Source organism: Emydura macquarii, unplaced genomic scaffold (genome assembly GCF_026122565.2).
Source record: "Emydura macquarii macquarii isolate MOO-44397 ecotype Brisbane River unplaced genomic scaffold, CSIRO-AGI_Emac_v2 contig_1045, whole genome shotgun sequence".
Taxonomy (NCBI): Eukaryota; Metazoa; Chordata; order Testudines; family Chelidae; genus Emydura; species Emydura macquarii.
Window position 1 is genome coordinate 7557295 of NW_027131182.1, and position 15362 is coordinate 7572656.

A 15362-nucleotide genomic window follows, 5' to 3' on the forward strand; every position below is an offset into this window, starting at 1 on the left:
AGCTGTATTTCCTTTTAGGTGTAAATCCAGCAGCTGCTGCTAAGTTCAGACAAATTTCCCCAGGCACTGTGTGGGTAACAAAAGCACATATGGACATATATGCCTTTCTCCGGCTTACCCAATCTCTGCTGAGGGAACAAGGAGGCACTAGAACTGGAAGCAGGGACACAAATTCATTGCTTGCTCTATCCCATAACACAACAATTTTCAGTCACTCTGAATATAATCATTTATTTATCTTTACAGTGATGATGGAAGAATGTACAGGTGCTTTCACTCAACAGCAGTATAAAAATCTTTTTATATACACTGAGTCACAATAATCTTTAAATCTCCTGATCCATCCTTGTTCTCCTGATCCATCATTATTATAAACCACAGGAAAAACAAATATTAAGTACAGGCAATATAATTCCAGTAGGTTTGCAACCTGGCGTCAAAAGCTCAGCTTTAGATTAAGGGTACAGTTTTATATTTTAAAAAAGACTATTTTAAGTCATAGGACACAAAATAAAGTTTGTTTTTCAAATAAGATATATACATCAAAAATAGGCGTCTAAAAAGGCATTGGTTTTAATGCTATTAGAAAGCTATATAAATGTGCATGGGTCCATTTCTTCTTACAATGAAAGACCGAAGGAGAAAGTGCCTCTGTTTTTCAGGAAATTCCTCCTGGGACAAGTCAGTTAAAGTACCTAGATGGTAGAGAGGGGGGTAAATAAAAAAAAAAGTAAAATTATTTCTTTGGAGAAATGATAGGTTGATCACAGTCTGAATCAGAATAAGTTTGTTGAAACATATGGCTGAGTTTCAGTCACACTTCACATTTAGGGCACACTTCTAAACAAAAGGCTTGACAAAAGGCTAATAAATAATTGACGTTTTAATAAATGGTTAATCAACTGTTAGAGTCCAACAGGTCAATAAGTTATTTAAAGCCATCTATAAACACTTTAAACTGATGTGCTTATAACCATCTGTAACTTTACTCACATACATAACATGCTTATAACATCTAACCCTTTATATGCTATTTCAAAATATACCCTTAAGTGGGACCTGCTTTATAGCATTTAGTTATCTTGCTCCTTAACTTAATTTTTCATTTTTCCAATAACGAGCTTCCATTTCACATATATTACATAATATATATGTTCATTTCAATAGCACATTTTCTTCCAGTTTAATGTTTTCAAACAACCAACCACATACACAAACTTATCACTTATTCAAAATCCTACTTAAGTCTGCAGTTAAAAACGTTGTTAGAAGAAGAAAACAGAATAGAAAGATAGCATGCAGGCTATGTATATATAACAAATCCATTTCTGATGCAACTGTAGCAAGGTCTATTATTAAGTTTAAACAAGTCAAATTTCTGCAGAATTAGCCTATGAAAATAAGGATAGTCACTATAAAACACAATAGGTCTCAACACCATAACTTTAAAGGTTAGAAGTTTTGCATATATAAAGAATGCTAAAATTCTTGCATTTGTCAACCCTCCAGAATGTCCATAATTAATGTCTCATCACACTGAAAGACATTATTACCACTTCTGGCAGTGAATGAAAATTTAATGGCAAATATCTGTGGCCTGAATTCGTTAGATCAACTTATAACAACCTACCATTTATAAATTCAAGCCAGTTTGGAAGAAAGAAATGTGAGTCCTCCTCTTTTTGAAAAGTGAAGGACTCTATTTTGGCTTATACTCTACAGAAGAACATTTGGGGTGGATGGGACTCTTTTGAAGGAAGTTAACTGTAGAAACAAAGTTTCCATTCTTGAGTAGAGCAGATATAACTTTCACTCCATAGAGGGTTGCATATGTACATTGCAGCTACCGTATACAGCCTCATAGGATTGCTCTGAGCTTATCTGCGATGCTGAGAGCAGTGGGATGAAGGGGAATATAGAGGAACTATGGAAACAGAAATCACTGTGGGTTTGTCTACACTGCAATTAAACACCCGTGATTGCCTCATGTCAGCTGATGCGGGCTTACAGGGCTTGGGCTACAGGGCTGTTTAACTTGCAGTGTAGACGTTCAGGCTTGGGCTGGAGCCCAGGTTCTGGGACCCTTGGGGCACCAGCCCAAGCCTGAGCCCAAACATTTACATTGCAATTAAACAGCCTAAGTCAGCTGACATGGGCCAGCCACAGGTGTTTGACTGCAGTGTAGACATACCCTATGAAAGCTGCAGATTTTTGTTTAAGCCACATGTTTTGTGGGGATAGAGTGTCATTTCTATTAGATGGGATCTGGAAAAGCCTGAGTCCTGCCTGTTTGCTACACTCTGACGGCTCTTGGGAAGAGGAGAAGCACAGCCCCTGAGCTACCCCCAACTGTACAGCCTCCAATGAAAGCGGAAGAGGAGAAGACTTCACAGTTGACAGAGAAGGCCTGTGTCAGAGAAGTATCTTGGTGCTTACAAAAATATTTATAAAATTTGCTAGGTGATTTGAGTAGAATTAAGCAAAGGAAGAAAAGTATGATCATAATAGTCCATGTAGACCAAACACAAATAATTTCACACACACACACACACACACACACACACACACACACACACACACACACACACCCTCTTCTTTCACTCCCCTCACCCCCACCCCCCAAAAAATAAAAAATTTTTTTTAGAAAAGTCAGTAACCTTTTTCAGTACAAAGGGCTAAAATCACTCTTGTGCAGTAGTGAGTGGTTCACTGGCTTAGAACAGAACCTTTCTGCACAGGCATGATTTTTATCTAAATATTTTATTAAGTTGTGTGTTCTTCTATATCAGGAATTTTTTTTTTAAAGTCTGAGAACCTTTAATATGTACCCAACTCCAATTGGCTTCAGTGGGAATTGTGAATGTTCATGAGAGCAATGTGGTTGTCCTCAAAAAGTTAAATCAAAAAAGCACAAATACAAAATTCGGAATAACCGGCTACGCAGCAGTACTGCAGAAAAGAATCTGAGGGTTATAGTTGATCGCAAATTGAACGTCAGCCAACGGGGTGATGCAGTCACCAAGGCTCATATCTCTCTGGGGTGTAAGTAAGACTTGGGAAGTAAGTGTTCTGCTCTGCTTGGCACTGCTGAGGCCTCAGATGGAGTACTATATCCAGTTCTGGGTGCCACACCTGAAGAAAGATGTGGACAAACTAGAGAGAGTCCTGAGGAAAGCAATGACTAAAAATGTTTAGTCTTGAGGAAAAAAGAATGAGGGGGGACCCGATTTCTTCTTCTTCTTCCCCTTATCCTATCATCTGGGGTTGGGTCCTCAGGCTAACATCCGCCATCTTCATCTGTCCGAGGCAGCACTATCACTGATGTTTACCATCATCTTTGATGCAATCCATCCATTGCTTTTTGGCTGTCCTCATGGCCTCTTTCCTACCACCCACTCCTGCCATTTACCAGGTCCTCTTCATTCATCCTCTGTATATGTTTGAACCAGCAAAGTTGTGCTTCCTGGATTTTGTCAGCTGTATCACAGACTTTGACTTCCATCCTAAGGCTTTCATTTTGAAATCTGTCTCTTTGTGTAACAATTTTCATAGCATGGAGACATCTCATCTCAAAATACCAGTAGGTGTTGAACCTGCCATCTCTTTACTGCCATGCTTCTGCATCATACTGCATTGCAAGGGACACCATTGTTCTATACAATTAGGCTTTCAGTTTCCGTGTCATATGCTTGTCATACACAACATCTGCGATGTTATTCCACATTCTTCCAGCACTCCCCAGTCTGGACTGTATCTCAGCATTCAAGCTCGCTGTCTTCCAGGGACCGGCTTCCTATATTGTGTCAGGGAGGTTTTCAGGGACCGGTGCCAGTCCATAGATTGGTCATTTGAGAAACAGTGCTCTAGAGGGATCTGATAACAGTCTTCAAACACATATACGCTGTTATAAAGCAGAAGGTGATCAATTGTTCTCTGTGTCTACTGAAGGTAGGACAAGAAGCTTAATCTGCAGCAAAGGAGATTTAGAAAGTTTGTCCTAATATCTAATCTAACTATAAGGATATTTAAGGCCTGGAATAGGTTACCAGGAGAGGTTATTGAATCCCTGTCATCTGAGGTTTTTAAGAACAGGTTAGACAAACACCTGTCAGGGAGGGTCTTAGATGTACTTGGTCCTGCCTCAGCACAGGGAGATGAACTATGTGGCCTCACAAGGTCCGTTCTAGCCCTGCATTTCTGTGATTCTATAAATTATATATCACTGCTGAATGAATGAATTAGAACCCTCTTGTCCTGTGGCACGGGACGTTATTTTGGAAGAAACACCAAATGCATTTTTATAAAAGAAAAAAAAAAATCAAACTGGATAAAATGTAAACCCTTTGTAGTTCTGTTAATTCTGTACAACAGATAATGGTCAGGGACAATTGAAATCCAAGGATGAGGAAATTATGAACTCAAGCAATTTTCACAAAGAAAATGGAGAAATAATTAATTTTTGTCGAATGTTCACAATAAGTTGAAGCCTTAGATGTTAGTGTTGCAGAATTTAACCACTATTTTCAATCAGTGCCCACTTTGTATTCAGACAGACTATTTGCATGATTAAGGGTTTTCAGGATTGGGCCAAAGAATAATGTTTTCCTCTTCTGTTGCATTGGTGGCCTAGAGTCAGCATATTTCTGACATTCTGTGCTTTAGTATGCACGCAAAGGGTCCAATTTAGTATTTTGTTAGTCCCAGTGTATGTTCACTGATACTTGTATGGAAGGAAGCAGGGCTCAACTTTTGAGTAAGATGTAAGTGCCCACCAGGTGACTTAGTGACAGTGTTAAGATCAACAGTTGTTCAGATCAACACTGCTAATAACTACAAAGTTTTGCTATCTCAGAAGTACCACCTGAAGTTCTGGCTTTACCTGATCCTTTTCTTATGCTTCATTTCCATTGTCCATTTCCACATCCATATCTTTTGTTGTATCAGCAGCCCGTGACAAGATGTCTGCCATAAGTGCCTCCTCCAGTTTTTTACGCACCTGTTGCACCCGCTCTTCTTGTTTTCTGTTTCAAAAACAGAGCGACAAACATTTGAAATAACAATCCTCTAAGTATATTAACATAAGACTATAACATTTGCCTAAGCATTCACTCATAAGAAAGGGTTTGCAAGACTTGTATTTTAGTCAAAACAGAAACATCTTAAAGCTGATTCCATGAATCCTACTACAAAACTGACTTTCACAGCACCAAGTAGAATGATTTTCTGGCTTCTTTGTGGAAAAGGCTCTCCTGTAAATAGTCAGCTACCATTTTAGGTTTCACAGAGCTATCACTCAAAAACATCATTACATAATTTCTCAGGACTCACCAGCTGTGGCACAATAATGCAAGACCGACTGTATCACAGTATGGAATAGAGGAAAGAATTATGAGTGCTGTGCTAGACTGCATTATTTTTTTCTGAGGCTTTACCAGGAAACATAAATTCTTTCACAGCAAGTGTAAAAGAGCACCTTCCAAATATTCATTTCTAAAGTAATGTTAAAAGCACTGCAGAAATCATGTTTTCCGATATGACAGTTCAAATTTTTAGTCCGCAAATGTGATCTACTTTAGAGAGTTATAATTTGATGGGAAAATTCCTCCAGGTTCTAAATGTCACTCCACAGCTGAGAACATTTTTAAATAGCCACTAGTTTATTAAGCCCCATAATACATATTTTATTACCCATCTAACTTGTTCTGAGCAAAAGTTAAAAAGGAAGCAACAAAATTAAGACCCAAAATCTAAATTTTGCAAGTTTAAGAGGATTTTACAAAACCCAATTTAAAAATAGACAGTTACTGGAGTTTTATGTTTAGAAGAAAATGGGTTAATATTCAAACATTCCCTTCCCAATCACCACAGTTGGAAACTATAGAGTGAAAACCAAACCCTAAAACTGACTGGTTCAGTTTCATTATTCAAGCTGAGTACAATGTAACAGAACAGTATAGTGACTTTTTAATATTTTATATTATCAGAACTGAATAAGCTGAAGTGTTAGTACAACAAGCCAGATTTTAAAAGTACTATTTTTATCTGAACATTGTCTTTAATTGAACCTATACCAAGTTCTATTCTGACTTCAGATAAAAATGTTAGTTCAAAAAAAGGTTTAATGCTACAAAAGAAGCTGCTAAACAGACAGCTATGTTAATTTCAACTTCATTTAAGAGAAAGAAAACAAGCCACCAATACACAGACAATTTACATCTATTAAAAATAAGTATTTTAAAACACTGGATGAAATTCTGTCCTGTGTCTTGTAGAGTTTTCCAAATTTTAAGAGAATGTTACAAAACCCAGTTTAAACAGACAGTTCTCTTAGAGCCATAGCACCGAACTCTTAGCCCAGGGGGAGGGTGACACTGAAGTGTCTGCACTCTCTTGATCCTGGGCTGTCTGGGAGGCTAGAGAGGCCCCCAGTGTAAATTACACACCCTAGGGCCCTCAGTTACAGAAACCTCTCTATAGCTTCAGTGCTGTGGCGCCACCCCTAACATACTGTGATGGTATGCAGAACCCCTGGGGTACTACCTGGGATACCACTGAGCCCTCTGTCTCATCAGCTTGGGCTACCTCTCATACTGTGATGATGTGACAAGCCACAAACTCCCAGCTTACTCCCAGGTATTACACTTACATAGCCCTCCACAGGCAGGGACTACACCCATCTTAGTTCAGTGAATGCTTTCCAACCACTTGTGAGAGAAACTCCAGCTTGTTCCTCAGCCCAGAATCATAGGACCACAACATCTACCCTGGTGAAAGACCCTGACTAGTGGAGATTATTATCCAGTCCACCCTTCCCTCGAGTGGAAGGAATTGCACCAGCTTTTGTTACTGAGCAGTTTGTCTAGACACTTCACTCAAAGACACACTGGTTAAGATAAAACACTAAACAAGTTTATTAACTACAGAAAAATAGATTTTAAGTGATTATAAGTGGCAAGCGTAAAGAGATTAAAAGAAATTACCAAATGAAATAAACACAAGGTCGCAGTCCTTCACTGTAAGCAATCGCTGGTAGTGGAATCTGTCCTAGATGGCCCAATAGCACATCTGGCCATTTCACTATTGTACCTGAAAAGCTGGTTTAGGTGGTTCCCAACTCACAACATGTTCTAGTAGCATTTACAACAATATTTTATAACTCACATCCTATGGTAGCACCTAAATCCAATTGGATATAAATGTTTAGCAGATCTAGTCTTTTTAAATAACACCACACAAGGCATACTTTGTACAGAACATATCGTAATTATATGACATTGGTGAATATGGGGGTTTTGGGGTGTTGTTTTCAGACATAGGGTGTCACAGATACCCCTCCTTGGATTCAGCCCCACTACCAGTCTGTGAGGGGTTACTTAGAAGGCAGTCTTTTGTCTGTCTTCTACAGTGCCCGAACCAGGGGATTCTTTCCCTGGCTAGATACGGGGCTTTTAGAACCTCTTTATGCTGCTCTGACCCTTTTACCCAGGGCCAGAGCAGGGATGAGGATCTCACTCTGCATTAACCTAGGTACTTTATTAAGCTACAAGCTGCATATGGATACCACGTGAGAAAAGTGTGAGATGTAATAAGCTTCATTTCAAGTTTTATGTTAAGTTCACATTGTGAACATTGTGAAAAATGGGTCTGTTAAAGTTTAAATAATAAAGATTGCTTATGTTCACATAAACTTTGGTATCTTTCTGCTCTGTACATCATGTTGGGTTGTACTTTAATAGTGTTGGGTACAGTAACATCAGTGCTAATGAATGTAATTTATTTTTAAGCAAAGCACAGGCAATATGAACTAGCCCTCTAAAGTACAAGTCAGGAAATTCAAAAGAGATACAGATCAGTTAGTCAATGGACCTAAAATTGTTCTCTAACACCAGTTTTACACAGGTGTAGTTCCATTTCCTTCAGATTTTCACCAATATAAATCAGAGCAGAATCAGAGTCCAGTGCATGTCCAGATCCTCTGATGATGGCATTCTCTGCCTTATAACCCAGCCATACCTAGGACATTTTCCTCTGAAAACTTTCAGTTTTGACAAGATTGTATTTTTCAGCAGAAAAGCATTTGCACAAAAAATGTATACCTACAATCACTAGAACTGGTCAAAGGTAGAAGCCAATCTGGACAGTAAGAAATGTGTGCTAGATTACATTCATAGAGGATCCAGTGCCTTTGTGTCCATTTGATATGGTAGCAGAGATATTAAGGAAATCTGCCTCAAGAGAACATATGAGGATGTCATTGGGGCTGCTCAGCTGAACAGATGCACTCCCTAGCACTCCCCAAAGTACTTCTGTGAAGACCCTCCCTTCCAAAAGGAGGAGGAGGAGGACAAAACAAAGCAGCAGCGGTCAGTATAAAAGCTGATATAACACCAGTGACAAAGTTTTTTTTCACTCTAATTTTCTTACTTCCCTCTAGCATATTGACTCAGGCCTGATTTGCACATAAAAGTTAGGTCAGAATAGCTATGAAAAATTCACATCCTTGAGCGCCATAGCTATGTTGACAGAAGAATCTTGCCACTTGGAAAGGTGGATTACCTATAGCAGTGGAAAAACCCCTTCCATTGTTGTAGCAGCATCTCCACTAATGAACTACAGAGGCCATAACTGTGCTGCTATAGCACCTGTAGATATGGCCTGCCTCGGAGTTGATTACTCACAATTACAATATCATTGCAGAAACTATTGCAAGTGCCTGAATACCTTTGGGGTGGATTTTGATGGTATCAGTGGATTCCTCTCTGATAACACATCCTACAATCAACTACTTCAGGGATTACTGCCTAACTCAGTTCATTTTACCTGAAATGCTCACACATTAGCTCTTGCTAGTGACATCTGGTGGCCCAATTTACCAGCTGACGAGATAACAGCAACAGTCAAAAGGGTTTTTAAACACTGTGAGCAGAAAATTGTGTTTTAAAGAGCAATGTGCAAAGCACAGTCTAGGCTGTGGGTTCAAATCTTCCTGTAAAATTGCCCCCTAAACCAGTTAAGCCGAGATGTGAAAACTGGTATGCTGCTACTGAACCCCGTGCATAGTACATTACTTTTTATTCGAGTTTTGTAGAGAAGCAAATGAAAATTTAACAGAAGTGTTAAAGGAGTTGAAACGTCTGCTGAACCATTCAGGAATGTTACAGATTCAACTTGACTTAATCGCAAGGAATAGCAAAGAGCTTGTTGATTTAATCAAATAGTTTGAAAGCCATGAGATTTGTGTTCATCAAGTGTACAGTAAAGTTGCTGACTTAACACATATTGAGCACTTAGAGGTGAGCAATGCAGGGATTCAAAACCTATGTATTAAAATTTTTATGGAAATTGCAGATAAGCTTCCAAACTACTATTTTCACCATCACAGTGAAAGAAAATCCCATTTCATCTAACCAACAAACCAGTTCCTTAAACATCCTTGTAAAGATGTTTGACCCCATGCAAATTTGTATGTTAAACTTGGATGCCCTCTCACTGGATTCCATACCTGGTTTCCACAAGAGATGCAAAACTGAATTAGAAGGCTACCAGTGTTATGTAAAGGAATGCAGCAGTGCCCTTTTGCTGACTGCTTTTTGGAGATCTGCAGAACCATGCTTTCCCTACACAACAAAACTGGCCAAGTGATATTTATCTGTTTTCTACAACTCTGTGGACACCGTGAGAAGTATTTTGGCATATGGGCAGATTGTTCCTGTGCAAAGGCAATCCATGAAAGAAGAACAAGTGAACTGACTAACGATGCTTAACTTAAAATCAAAAATAGAAATAGAAATAATTGAACATTATTGAATATAGTAGACTATATGCTTGTGTTTACTGACAATTTTAGATATAAAATTAATTAAAAATTTAGTTGTAAAATTAATTCCATGCATATTCCACGAAATTTTGTGCTTTCCCTTTTACATTGTCATGGATTTTCTAAAAAATTAAAATCATGATTTACATAGGTCCCTAATTTATATGCTATTCCTATATAATATAGGCTCAGAGAAGAAAGTGTTCATAGAACAGAAAAGAAGACATTAACTTGGAACATCCTAGGGCCTTGGGCTTTCCATGCCCATTCTTCAGTAGCTCTGCTCTCTGAACACAGAAGCCAACAAAGGTGACAGTAAAAACATTCTTTACAAATACCTATGACCTTTCCCCCATACAACTTCAGGAAACTAAAGAGGAAAGATACACAATATTCACTTAGAAGTTTAAGTCATCTTGTCATAACCTGCAACAATTAATTAGGAAATAGTTATTTGATGCCTGTAGGTAAGTATATCCAATCACATTTTAAAAAATCATGACAGATTTACCCTGAAAGGTATGCTTCTACTGCCTGGCCTCAGGAAGTTAAAATTGTTTCCCCTTCCTGGTTTATAAAACATTCCTTCCTTCCACTTCAAAGAAACTAGATATAACTCTACAATGTTAGTCAACTGTTACAGTACTCAGAAATGACCTGTACTGGAGTCAGCCAGTCCTCTCCCCACTGCAATAGGCCAACCCCTTGACTGGTTCCCATACTCCAATCCAGAGGCTAGAATTTCGCACTGCACCACATCTTTCCCAGGTATTATCCACCTCGAACTAGATAATCTCCTAAGGGATCATTAACCAGAGGGCTGCTTCTTTCAGCTTACTTACAGCATTCCTATTCCTGAAGAAAAAGTGCTGGTCTCATGCACAGCAGTCCTTTTAAAAAACAAGTATATAAACAGCTGACCACAGTGCAATGCCTTAAGCATATATTCTTTGGAAACACAGCAAGCGGATTCAGCTTTGACTGTGCAGATTCTATAATAGAACTAGAACATGAATTTTATGCCAAGAGCAAATATATTTTAAAAGCAGCATGATTTGAATTATTACATTTATGGATGAGTTTTCTATTAATATTAAATAAAATTTGCAGCCCTAAAGTAAATGAATTTTCCATTAATTGTTCAACTTGATTTCTTATGCTAATTTATGGCAGCATTATTATAGTAGAAATCCTTCAGTATGCAACTGAATCCATAGAAGTCCTTGCAAAAATAGTATACAGTAGTTTCAGTGAGAAAATGAGAATAGGTCTTTTTTATTTTAGATTTAATTTACCAAAGTAAGTTTGCATAGATTTTTCTTAAAAATCAGTACTTTATAAATATGGAAAAGCAGAACAGCAATTAAAAAGTGCCCTCTGCCGGTGGTTATATGAAACATTAATTATACATAAGCAGCTTGTAATTATTCATTGTTAAATCTCTCTTCTGCTAGGAAGAAAAGTTCCCTAGTCAAGCTGAAAAATGTTTAATCCTGAATACTAAAGATGTTAGATAACTACTTAGAAATGCTTTAGTAAGTGGTACCTTTTGTTTTTAATTTAAGAATTTTGGATTGAATTTCGAATAGGACTGCGTTTCTCTCTTTGGATCACATATAATATACGGTTACCTGTTATTAAATAAATACCTTTCCCAGTTTCAATAAATTCTTTTTTTTTTTTTAAATCGAGTACAGGTCTGGGACAAAATATTGGCCCTATTGAAATCAATGGGAATTTTGCCAGTGGAGCCAGAATTTTACTCTAAAAGCTTTTGTGGAGCAAGACAAGACACATAGGTCATTGAAAATGTGTTCTGGTGGCTATTTTTCTTAACAAGAACCATAAAACACTGGTACTGTGTATGTGGTGGGAAGAGCAGGGGGAAAGCACTGCACTGCAAAACATAAACTGTAAGAATGTGAATGCCTGGGGAATATGAAAAAAACAAACCTTCCAAAAACCAAATTACAATGAAATTATACTAGATTTAGCTTTGATAAAAGCAAAATTGCTACAGCAAGAAATCATGTCACACCTAAATAACAGAGTAATCCAAGATCAAAAATCTTAAACTCTGAGCATACTTTAAATAGATTGTTTTGTTGTCTTGTACAAAGCAACTATCTATCTTTTATACAAAAGCGTACCATTGGGCCTAGCATGATTTTTACATTTACATACTTCATTTCATATATACAGAGAACACAAAAGAAAGTGTTCTTTTATGCAAATGTTGGGCCAAATAATTGTCTATGACCACACTGAAGTGTTGTTTGAACTTCCACTATCATTTCCAACCTCCCCGTCAACACACACACACTTTTTCCATACTGCAAAGTCCAATACGGCTCCATTTGATTTCCTTTCTTGTTTATGTACCAGCATTGCTGTATCTGTTGTGCCAGCAAAAATGTGCACAGCTCTGGGAATAGTATTTAGCTCCTGTTACGGCAGAAGCACAAAAGGTGTCCCAAAAAATTAGTGTCTTTTCATTTGAGATCAGTTTTCGATTTAAAACCCTCACCCCCCATCCCAAACACACAAAACGGTATTTTTTTTCATCCTAACGTAGAAAAGGAATGGATATTCCATCTCTACAAGTGTCTACAATTTTTGTAGGCTCTAATAACTGTTAAAGTATCCTCTATAAATTTGTAATGGTGATAAATATCCTAATAAAGGGTTACCCAAGGCTCAAACTGGCAATCATTTTACTATATGGAGGTAGTTGTTATGCTCTGTCTGCAAAATTCATAGCCATTACTTGCCTCTGATCAGATGAGACCAAAGTTTTTTCTCTCCATCCCGTATGTTTTGAATGCAATTAGTGTTTTTTACAATTATTACCTTTTTTGCTGTGTTATAACAGATAGGCTATGATATGATGCTACCTTTTACATTGTTTTAGTTTCCTTCATGGTCTTTGTGTGAAGTTTGATTTTCATTTCTGACAGTCATGCATTTTAGTTAAAAAAATCCCACACAAATGGGCAGATAAGCGTTCTGTGCTTCATAGTGAACAGTCAGGGTCACGGTTAAGTCAGAAGCAATTTCAATTACTATGCTTGCCCCTGCCCCTGGGTCCTCAAACAATTGTTGTGATTTTACAATTTTGTTTTAAAAAGTGTTTCTTCTCCCTTGTTAAGTTAAAACAACAACAACAACAAAAACACCTCACACAGACTGACAATAACAGGAAAAGCTGCCCTACGATGAATAAAATACTGTCAAATGTGACAAGTAAACAGAAAAAAATCCTCTCCAAGTCCTTCAGCTTTACTGTTATAGTATGATCTTAGGTGTTAATTATAACAATAACAGGTAAAATATTTTCAAACAGAAGTCTTATTTTTAAGTTGCTGTTACTCCCTCGTTTAGAGCTCTGAGTACAGGACTAAAAGTTCAGGGACTCCAGTGCTCCACACTGGCTCTGAAAAACAAGGTTACTTACCAGTAACTGTTGTTCTTCAAGATATGTTGCTCATGTCCATTCCAATATAGGTGCGTGCATGTTTGTTGTCTTTGTTCTCGGGAATGGAACCAGGCTGACCTTGCCTGTCCTGCTGGTTGGCTGTGTCTACCACCAGGGTTCCCGGGGCCTGGTGAGTGAACAGATACTCGAACCCCTCGGCCGGACATAATACTTTTTCTCAGCCACCTTCGACGTAGGGGTGACTGAGAAAGGGGTTTGCCACAGGGCCTTAATAATTTTGAGGACCCTATCATGGACTGGTAGGGCCACTCTCGCTGGGGCAGCCCCTGCCAGCACATTGAAGAGGGTATCGACGGCCTCCACTAACTCCTTGACCTCCAGCTCCAAGTTAGAGGCCACCCTCTTGACAGCTCCTGGTGCGCCTTGAAATCCTCCAGTGGCGCCATGTGGTCCCAGGAGACTGCCTCATCCGGGGAGGAGGAAGAGGACTGCCGAGGTACGTCCTGTGGGTGCTCCCCTGCCTGCTGAAGGGAAACACCTGTAGAGGGGCCCTCCATGGGGTCCAACTCCTCATCCAAGGAGCGGTGTCTATGGGCCTTCTCCTGTGCAGGGGTATGGACTGCACCCCTGCTGACAGGGTGGATTGGGGCCCTGGTCTCATCTGAGTGCCCCCATCTGGGGCCAAACCAGGGCTGACGGTGCCACCTGCTGTGACGCCTTGTGGGGGCATCGGCTATCCCGACGACTGTCCCCCCTGCGGGACCGAGCCACTATACCAGCCGTGCTATGGCCGTCCTTGGTCCCGAGCCGTCTTCCCGCCGCCTCCAACATGGAGGACGACAAGGACCGCCATCCATCGCCACGAGAGGCTGATGGATGAAGGCGTACTCCAAAGAGCGCTCAGTACCGGAGCCTCGGTACCGAGGACTTGCGGCGCCGCTTACCCCTTGGTAATCGAGACCGGCACCACTCCGAACTCCGCAGTGCCGAGCCTTATTCCGGTGACTGGGTTCCGCGTCAGGGACTGCGCGGTGCGGGGTCCTCGAATGGCGACCTGGTTCCGCACCGCCTCAGTGTGGGAAAACCCCTCGGTGCCGAGCCTCTGACAGTGACCAGGTTCTGTGCTGCCTCGGTGCGGGCAAACTCCTCAGTGCCAGGCTCTCCGATGGCGACCGGGTTCTGTGCCGCCTTGGTGCAGTCGAGCTCGATGCCAGGCTCTCCGATGGCGACCAGGTTCTACACCGCCTCGGTGCGGGCAAACTCCCTGGTGCTGGAGATCGGGAACTAGAGCTGTCCAGGTGCTGCCTGGCAGACCTCGACTAGTGCCGCCTCCTGGCATGTGTTGCCTTTGGTGCTGGGGATCGACGTCGGTGCCGAGAGGGAGACTCTACGTTCCATACTGGTGCAAGTCGGCTCAATGACGCCGACCTGGAGCGACTGCTGGGGGAGCATCCTCGCTCTACCCCCGGTGGCTGTCTGGTGGGAGATCTTCCTCCCCGGACCAGGGATCTCCACCGCTCTTTGGGGGGACCCAACGCAGGTTTGCCCCAGGACACCGGCCCCTTCTCCCTCGGTGGAGGGGGGGGTGGTGGAAGTGGCGTAGGCAGGCCAACAAGACTCTTGCCGCCTGAAAAACCTCCGGTGTCGACGATGTCAGCAGGGGCACTCTCCCACCCCCAAGAATTGGCAGAGGCTCCCTGCTCGGAGATGCAGGCACTGGAGAAGACTCAATGGGCCGTGGCCAGTGCATCTCCGCCTCGACCCTGCCCGTACCAACAGCACAGGGGAGTGTCCGCGCTCTGCGCGCTGTCTCTTCTTCTTCGGCACCAGGGATGTGACTCAGTGCCGAGTCAAGCCCGGTGCCTGCGGTGCACTCTGCACCGAGGTGACGCTCGGGCCAAGGTGGAGCGGGACGGCTCAGACGCTGGGCGGAGTGCTGCCTTCATAAGCAAGGCTTTTAACTGATCTCTCTGTCCTTCTGAGTCTGCAGTTTAAAAGCCCTGCATATCTTACACTTACCTTTCCTGCTCTTCCCCCAGGCACTTAAGATATCGATCGTGGGGCCAGCTTAAATCCAGGCGACCAGGGCATGGCCCGGCCATTGTAAGT

At 40.9% G+C, this 15362-nt stretch overlaps 1 protein-coding gene across 1 annotated transcript in view; it reads right to left on the reverse strand.

The window, feature by feature from the left end:
• Window positions 1-217: 217 nt before the first annotated feature.
• The window catches only part of MBD2 (methyl-CpG binding domain protein 2), a 57199-nt gene continuing 42054 nt past the window's right edge, over window positions 218-15362 (reverse strand). The window contains exons 6-7 of the mRNA XM_067545416.1: window positions 4880-5021; window positions 218-695 (exon numbers count right to left, since the gene is read on the reverse strand). Coding sequence (XP_067401517.1) covers window positions 4892-5021 — 130 coding nt within the window. The 3' untranslated portion in view covers window positions 218-695; window positions 4880-4891. The remainder of the gene's footprint in view (window positions 696-4879; window positions 5022-15362) is intronic.